Source organism: Lingula anatina, chromosome 7, assembly GCF_051362555.1.
Source record: "Lingula anatina isolate TDL-2025a chromosome 7, LinAna3.0, whole genome shotgun sequence".
Taxonomy (NCBI): Eukaryota; Metazoa; Brachiopoda; class Lingulata; order Lingulida; family Lingulidae; genus Lingula; species Lingula anatina.
This window is the reverse complement of record NC_141773.1, coordinates 12,197,110-12,206,238: the sequence shown is the minus strand read 5'-3', so window position 1 is coordinate 12,206,238 and position 9,129 is coordinate 12,197,110. Positions and strand designations below refer to the sequence as shown.

At 39.4% G+C, this 9,129-nt stretch overlaps 2 protein-coding genes across 2 annotated transcripts; one reads left to right on the top strand and one right to left on the bottom strand.

Annotated features, from left to right (window-relative positions):
- Nucleotides 1-774: 774 nt before the first annotated feature.
- On the bottom strand, nt 775-8,904 carry LOC106175051 (uncharacterized). The gene is made up of 3 exons (XM_013556865.2): nt 8,638-8,904; nt 7,980-8,243; nt 775-7,730 (listed from the first exon to the last, which is right to left on the bottom strand). Exons 1-3 carry the CDS (start codon nt 8,861-8,863, stop codon nt 7,567-7,569), a joined length of 654 nt encoding a protein of 217 aa, XP_013412319.2. The 5' UTR covers nt 8,864-8,904; the 3' UTR covers nt 775-7,566.
- Nucleotides 1,000-5,664, top strand: LOC147760758 (uncharacterized). The gene is made up of 2 exons (XM_087017400.1): nt 1,000-4,432; nt 4,699-5,664. Exons 1-2 carry the CDS (start codon nt 1,000-1,002, stop codon nt 5,391-5,393), a joined length of 4,128 nt encoding a protein of 1,375 aa, XP_086873526.1. The 3' UTR covers nt 5,394-5,664.
- Nucleotides 8,905-9,129: the final 225 nt, after the last annotated feature.

Below are 9,129 nucleotides of genomic sequence, written 5' to 3'. Positions count from 1 at the left end.
TGCATTCAGTTCTCATGCATCGTACACAAAGAGGCAATCGCCATTAATATTAATGTGTGCTGTTTCGTCTCTATGGGCCATTCAATAGCGTGTGATTGTGCTTGTGCACATTCTTTTGTGAAGAGATTACGTTGAGAGCGACATTGAAAGTACTAAAGAGACTGGTGTTGTTTCTGTACACGGGGGGTACAATAGAAGACCACAGCACGTACATTATTAACAACGTTTTCCCCCGAAGACGATATTATTGATAGTATTCGATTTGTACGGCAGGTACATTATTAACAACATTTCCCACGAAGACGATATTATTGATAGTATTTGATTTGTGTTATGTACTACTACATTTTATTGAGTGCAACGCTGTGTGACTATGTAATGAAATTTAAACGCGTATCAATCGATACAATAGAACAACTGTAGTCACACCCATGCGTGTTGTTGTAAGGGATTACATCAAGAGAGTGGCATTGAAATTATAAGAGGCTGGTGTTGATTCTGTGAACAGGGAGGACAATATAAGGCCAGGGCATATGAATAATCAACAGCATTTTCTCACGGTTGTCACCCTACATTTTCCCGCGAACAACACAATGGTATACGTAATTTTATGTGACGTGGGATATTTTTATTGGTTAAAAGTTTTATTTCATTATTCTTAATATTAAACATCGTGGCTTCGACGTCATTTGAGCATTAACGTCTGTGGAGGCATGTCGCGGCAATACATTGTAGAAGGTCCCATGGAGAGCCAGTGTAGGAGCACACAAAATGTAAGTTACTGAACATTCAGTCAATTTAATTCACGTTAAAATTTTTGTATATATCGTTAACATTGTGTCTAAAATGTTTAGCTGTCTGAAAACGGGGGACTGATTTGATTTTTTGATCTTTATAGATATCACGCACAGTGGCTATTGCTTGAGCTTGAGATTTCCTTACCCTCACCCCTTACATTACCCCTCCTTTTATTACATGTGCCTTTAACACTATTTTATCATGGGTGACACAGAGTCTGAGGGATCGGTTTCTAATTTGTGGGAAGACATGAGTAATGAGGATGATTTATTGAATGCGGAGCATGAGAGTGGTGATGAGTTATGGGCTGATTCAAATGTAACAGACGATCAGCTGGTAAATCATGTAGATCAGTTCGAAGGTGAACTCGGGATGGGGTTAGATTATAGAAGGTTTTATAATCTGCGACGGGTCAATGAACGGCGCATGAAAAAATTTTCAACTGTAAACACGGACTATCAGCTCACATTCTCCCATTTAGAAAATAGAAGTTTAAATTCTATGATCCCGTTCCTACGTGAGCTTTTCCAAAACATATTTGACGACTTAGTGCAGAACATGCTTCCTCATGATTTGGTCAGAATTGTCTTGCAATCTGATACGTTAGAGTATCCCATATCAATAGCGTTCACGAGGGTATCTGAATTTACAGTGGATCTCTTTTTGGACGAATTGATAAGAGTATTACAGTCTCACGAGGAGTTTAGACTTGACGCATCTATTATTTTAACTGTGTGTCATGTCAGTATGCCACGCCCTGGTGGAGCAAGATTAAAAAGAGGGTCTATGGGTCTGCAGAGCTTTCTCCACGCAAAGCGTTCAGTCATTCAAATACGTAACGGGGCGGGAGATCAGTTGTGTTTAGCGCGTGCATTGGTTGTAGCTATGGCCAAAGCAGATAATGACCCCGAATATGCAACAATCGTTGATAACCGTTGTCGTGAACAATTAGAAAGAGCCCAAGACTTGCATACAAGAGCTGGAGTACCGTTAGGTCCTTGTGGTGTCCCTGAAATTAAACAGTTTCAGTCATATTTGAGTAATTATCAAATATCTGTGTTTTCTGGAGATCACTTTATGAGTTTAATTCATAAAGGACCTTCAGCTTTGAAGGAGCTGTTTTTATTTTATCATAAGGGGCATTATGATGTCATAACTTCGATAACAGGTTTCATGGGTAGAGCGTACTATTGTACGGAATGCAATATAGGTTTTGATCACATGGGTGACCATTCGTGCGAAAAATATTGCGAGAGGTGTAAAAAGGATTCGTCATGCAAGTTTGAAAATTGGCGTCATTGCGATCAGTGTAGCAGAAATTTCCTCTCTGACAGCTGTTTTAGAAATCATACACTTGTACCCGAACAAGGTAAATGGTCAACCTGCCGACGATTTACTCTTTGTAAAAAGTGCACTAAATTTGTCGATCATAAAAGGGAAGAAAAACATGTGTGTTACACTTACAAGTGCAAGTCATGTAATAAGTACGTCAAAGACGGTCACTTATGTTACATGCAAATTGATAGAGATGACCTTGGTGAGGATGATGACGATTTACTTATGTATATCGATGAGAATCCTGCTGCCAATTTCATTGGTAAGTTTAAACCTGGTTCAAAACGCCCTTTCATATTTTTTGATTTTGAAGCGCAGCCATCGCATGTTCATACCCCTAATCTAGTGGTTGCTCACAGGGTATGTCATCACTGTCTAAATTTAGACGTAACCCCCACTAGTACATGTGAGCTATGTGGCAAAAATGAACATGTGTTTAAGGGGCCGTCGTGTGTTGATGAATTTTGCAAATGGGTATTTGAAGATCAGAGTTTTGAACGTGCACAAGGTAAAAGGAAAAGGAAAGGAAAAAACAAAGGAGGTCGCAGTAAACGAATGAATCCTGGAGCATCGTTATGTTTTGATGGTGCTGAGTATGAATGTGAGAATAACGAGGAGGATATGATCATACATAATGGGGCTATATTGTTGGCACACAACATGTCTGGTTATGATGGTTTTTTCCTCTTAAAATGGCTCAAAGACCAATGTATCGTTCCTGAGGTGATATTACGGGGCGCCAAGGTGCTTTCTATTAAGGTGGGCGATATAACCGTTATTGATTCTTACAGCTTCCTCCCCATGGCACTCAACAAACTTCCCGCTGCATTTGGTCTAGATGAATCCCTGTCAAAGGGCTACTTCCCCCACTTCTTTAATACCCCTGAAAACCAAGACTATAGGGGTAAAATGCCCGCCACTAATTTCTATGGCTCTGATTCAATGTCTACCGGTGCGAGAGAAAAATTTTTGGCATGGTACAATGATCAGGTTAGTCAAAACTATATATTTGATTTCCAAAAGGAAATACTCATATACTGCCGCATGGACGTCACCATTCTTCGGCAAGCATGTCTCCGATTCAGGAAATTGATGCTTGATATAACAGTTGCGAATGGTGTGGAAATTGATGTTTTTTACAGATCTATCACTATAGCCAGCGCATGCAATGTTGTGTTCAGATCTTTATTTCTTATGCAAAACACGATCGGCATTATTCCAGCACAGGGTTATAAGCCGAAAAACAAAACGTCCGTGAAAGCAGCTAAATGGTTGCGGTATAGGGCGGAGCGTGACAATGTCTTTATACAGCATGCTCATAATCAGGGAGAAAAGAAAATAGGAAAGTTTGTCGTTGATGGTTGGGCGTCAACAACTAACACTGTCTACGAGTATCAGGGGTGTTTTTGGCATGGGTGTCCAAAATGTTACAACAGTTACAATATCAACAATGTCAATTTGAGGACAATGGGTGAGTTGTTAGAAAGGACGGTGGATAAGAAGCATGCGCTTCAGTCTTTAGGTTTCAACTACATAGAGGTATGGGAGTGTGAGTTTGACAGGGTCATACGGGAGGATGCTGGCGTGAAAGAAATAGTGGATAGCGTGAACGTTGTCGATTGTATTGATCCTCGTGAAGCCTTTTACGGGGGCAGGACGAACGCAGTCAAGCTTTTTTGTCAGGCAGATCAGGGACAGAAAATACGTTACATTGACGTGTGTAGTCTATATCCCTATGTCAACAAATACAAACCATACCCCCTCTGTCACCCCACCATCATAACCGAAAACTTTGGTCCTCTTAGCGAGTATGAAGGTTTAGTCAAATGTACTATTCTTCCTCCTCACGGCCTTTATCATCCTGTCCTTCCCTATAGATCACAAGGGAAACTAACATTTCCTCTTTGTCGCACATGCGCTGACACACTGCAGCAGTCACGGTGTGAGCATAATGACGAAGAGCGTTGTATGACAGGTACATGGGTTACGGTCGAGTTAAAAAAGGCCGTTTCCAAGGGCTATGTGATTAAACAAATGCACGAGGTCTGGCATTATGATCATGTTAGCGAATACAACCCAATCACCAAAACGGGGGGTCTTTTCTCTGACTATATCAATACATTTCTCAAGCTCAAACAAGAGGCCAGCGGCTATCCACCAGAGTGCACGACACCACAGCTCAAAAGAGACTACATTGCTTCCTACTTCACCAAAGAGGGCATTCGACTAGACCCTAACCAAATTAAGAAGAACCCAGGCCTGAGGGCTTTGTCTAAACTGATGCTTAACAGCTTTTGGGGTACGTATAAACAGAGGTAGCATTCATTTATTACATACACTATGTCTGAGGTTCACGCATGATTCCAATATTTGTATTTGTCATTCACCGTAAATAATGGTAATAACATCGTACGTACATTTGCATATTACATCTGTCCTTGATGCTTTATTATGTTTACACCTTGTTTATTCACATCATACAATATTACAGTACTTCTCATCCGTGCATTTTCACTATCCTTACTCGCATAGTTATGTTATTATTTTTTATGTTTGTTATTTCAGGCAAATTCGGTCAACGAATGAACATGACACAGTCCGAATACGTCACCGAGGTGGACGAGTACTTTGCACTGCTGTTGAACAAATCCGTCGATGTCACCAACGTGATGTTTTTAACCGATGATATGGTGGAGGTACACTACAAACACCAATCTGAGTTTAATGAATGCTCCGATAAGACCAACGTCGTCATAGCCGCGTACACCACCGCCCACGCTCGTATGGTTCTTTACAGCGCCATAGAGGTCCTGGATCGAAACGTTCTTTACTTTGACACGGACTCAATCATCTTCCTGGACGATGGCAGTGCACAAACCAACGCCTACCTAAATACCATCATGGGCAGCTACCTTGGCGACTTCACCGATGAGCTAGATGAGGGGGACCACATCACCACCTTCGTGTCGGGCGGGCCGAAAAACTACGCATACGTTACCGCAAAGGGAAAGACAATTTGTAAAGTGAGGGGTATCTCACTGAATTATGAAACCTCACAAATAGTGAACTATGAGACTTTACGTAACATGGTACACGGTATAGGTCCGAAAGAGGTGTCAACAACTACACATCATAAAATTGTGCGAGACACTCTGAATAAAGAACTGCTCTCTAAAAGGGAGGATAAAGTTTACCGGGTTGTGTACACTAAACGTGTCATTCAGCAAGACTCATTTGATACACTACCATACGGCTATTAACTTTCATAAATTGCCGAGTAGTGTTGTTTATATATTTATCATTTTTCATTTTGTTGTACATACATTGTTTTGCTGTTTTAATCTGTGCATGTAATTGATAGATTCACTATACTCACTTTGCACTGCATTATGCATAATTATTATCTTTTAGTAAATTAGACATTTATGTACATTGTTTTAATGTTTTAATGTGTATATACAACTGTTCACTATGATCAACTTACAATGCAATTATGTATTTCAATAAAATCATGTTTTATTTACAAATTTACTTGTTTATCACTACATTGTGCCTTTTTCCTTAGTAATTCTTTAAAATCTCCTACATGCCCAGGCCCGTTCTGTGACGTCATCCGTTACCATAGTGAAACGTAAACAAAAATAGGGAGTCTCGTTTGTTTACATTAAAAAAATTGTTTGTTTATTTTGTAAACATCCCCATTGTCCGGTATAGGTTTTTCATTGTTCAAATGATGTAACATAACAAAAGAAAAAAGTGGAATTCTTTTCTCCCGTATAGTACGGATGTAACTACTAGTCCCTACTACATGAACATGGACCCGTATGAAAATCTCTCGCTTTTATTAGCTCTCCTGGGTGTTATACACTTTGGTGCTTAAAAAAAAGCAACACAAATTATTTGAACAGGAGATTCGCAAGTTTTAATCAATAAACCTTTCCATCCATCTCATCTATTTTAACCTAGCAATTGAATAATCATGCAATTTATGACTGACTTCCCGCGACAAATATATAAATTGATATATAGACCTGCAACGTTTCATTCAATTTTATTTGACAAAAAGAAGGATTATAATATCAACGAATGTACAGCTCATTAAAAAAGTTGCTTATATTCGATATGCCCATTCTTCGAGGCGATCCTGTAGTCTGCATGGTAAAGATATAGGCCTAAAGATATATACCTGCTTTGAGATATGGCGGATGTTTCTGAATTAGGACTACGCATCAGATCTATAAACACTAAGTAGCCTACAAAACCATTTGCAAAATATTTTAAATAGTAAGTTATTTTTGAAATAGTTATAATTGCATGCTTGACAGCTTAAAGGGTACCATTTTTTCGGGATACCTATGCAAATAAAAACAACAAGACACTTGCTTTCTTAGTAGGCCTATCATCAATTATTATCATTATCAGAGTATGATAATAGGCCTATTTGATATAACAAAGTTAAAATTCATACAAAGCAAAAGCATATAACATTGGCTGTTCTGCTTTATCACAGTGGGCCCTACACACGCTTTAATTTTACCCTTGGAAGTCTATTCTAGATCTGGCTCTGTCGGTTGACCTTTGCTGACTTATATCTAACTGACAAACTCTTAGCACATATGGAGACAAACAAATATTTGAAATGTTTGACTGATAGGTATCTAACAATTTAGATAATTTATAGAAAGGGTATTTTACATGTACATGAAATGTTATGTGTTATTCCTAAGGGGTCATCCACTTTTTTGTAATTTTTTACAAACCGTACGCTGGAAGGGGGGGGGGATTTAATGCCCACATGTGAAATAATAAAATTGATGATCCAAATTGTTGAGAAAGGTAATAATTTTTTAGCTTTTTCACCCTCATTGTACTGTCTGAGGGAGGGGAATCTGAAAAAAGTCTATGCAGACTAGTAAAAGAATGATGAAAATGGATGGCCCGTTATAAGACAGCTCGACATAAACATGCTAATAAAACATAGTAGTTACTTCTATGTAATAAAATATTCATGTACTGCGATTAAAGGCCCAGTGCATCACAGAAAACGTGAAATAAAAACACTTTATAAAGTTTTGTTTGAATAGCCTTGCTTGAAAAAATGAAAACACTCACAAAATTAGCTAATATTCAGATAACTATTACCCTAGGTTCTAGATTGCGGTATTGCCAGCTCGATCTTGATTTCATATATAACCCATATCAACAATACTAGTAAAAGCGACTCCATCATAAGGTATATTTAAGCTAGTTAGCCTTTACGTTGCTTTGACACTCAGGGTAATAACTATGGACTAAAGCGTGATTTTCAACCTCATGGAAGCTTTGACAAGGCAAAATGGTTGTTGAAAGCGGCCGCGCGCGGCTTAAAAACCTTCTGAGACCCTCCCACATAACAGCCAGGTCCTCAATTTTTGTCACCGGGATACATCCCTGTCAATTATTGTGTTCTGCGAGTGGCTCCATGGGCGTGGTCTGCTCTGTGTCTGGCAACATGGACATGGTCAGCTCGTGAGACTGGGGGATTTGATGGTCTGTTGGCGCTGAGATTGGGGAACGACTCTCCTGGCGGCAGCGTCCGTGACATCCAGGACAACACACTGAGAAAGACAGTGTAGAAGTGAGATCGACATTGAAGGGGGAATACTGACATATAAAAAGAGAAAAAAATGAGAGCAAGAACTGACGAAAAAAGGAAGAAGAGAGAGAGAGAGAGAGAGAGAGAGAGAGAGAGAGAGAGAGGAAGAAAAAAATTAAGGAAGTTTTAAAAAATTGAAGCTTTAGATGAAAAATCGTTATTAATCATGAGCCAGTTTACACTGATGTGAAGGTAATACTTATATACACACCTTTAGGGGTTTTCGGCTTGACCAAGAACCCAAGTAGAACTCCGAGTACAAGTGCCCCAACCAATGCTGGTACGACCCACACAGGAAAAATGCCTAACACGGAGCTTTGTTCCCGACTACATGCCGTTGTGTTTCGTCCAGAGGCAGGTCCGTCAGTCACAGTTTCCGCCTCGATGGAGGGAACAGCGGGTGACGTTGATGGAGTTGAACCCTCTGGGGCACAGAGGGAAGGGCAGTGATTCTTGATGCACACAGTGACAAAGACTGTAAGATGAAATAATAATGATGGTATACTTCAGGGGTTCATTTAATGATATCAACTGTTGTGTATCGGTTGACTGAATCAACATTAAATAAGGCCAAAATATAATCTGAGTAGGCAAGATTAAATCTGACTAGATAAGACTGAAATTTCAATATCACAGAGGAAACATTAAGGGCGACGTAATATTAGATTAAAACACCCATCAATAAATAGAAACGCACGCTACGCACACAAAAAGAAAAATCTATAGCACCTGTAGGCCCTACAGTGCTTGACATCAACATTAAATAAACAGCGGTGAGTGAGCATTATATTGATCCCGGTGCTTAAGGTAAATAAATAAGCTAATTATGATGATACATAATTCAGTGTCAATTCCTCCGCCGTTCTTACCTTCACAATCCTTGATTATGCTGACGTTTGCATTACTGGCGTACTTGTACTCGGTCTTGCAACTGGCACACCTCCCAATTCCTTCATCGTAATACTCCAGTATAGTTTGACAATTTCCATCCTCCACTGGTTGACGAGGAATAGCGTTGAGACCGCTAACTACAGGTAACATTAAATAAACTAAAAATGAACCAAATATACAGTAAATCGTCTTCGTATCCGACATTACCTCTAAACTTGTTAGTTCTAAAGTTCTTAAGTTTTTTTGTACTAGGACTTTATACCAGGAGCGAAGAGGCGTACAAAGAATAATAAGAACTCCCTCATTGCTCTTCAAAAGTCCCCTTTCTATTTTAACGCATATATGACATGCTACATGGATCTATGAATTATTTATGAGCAAGGTGCGCCCTTGTCAACAAACTCCCCAAAAGCACAATACCACACTAATGCCTCATGATATCTATGAACCATGACATAAGCCTTATGACA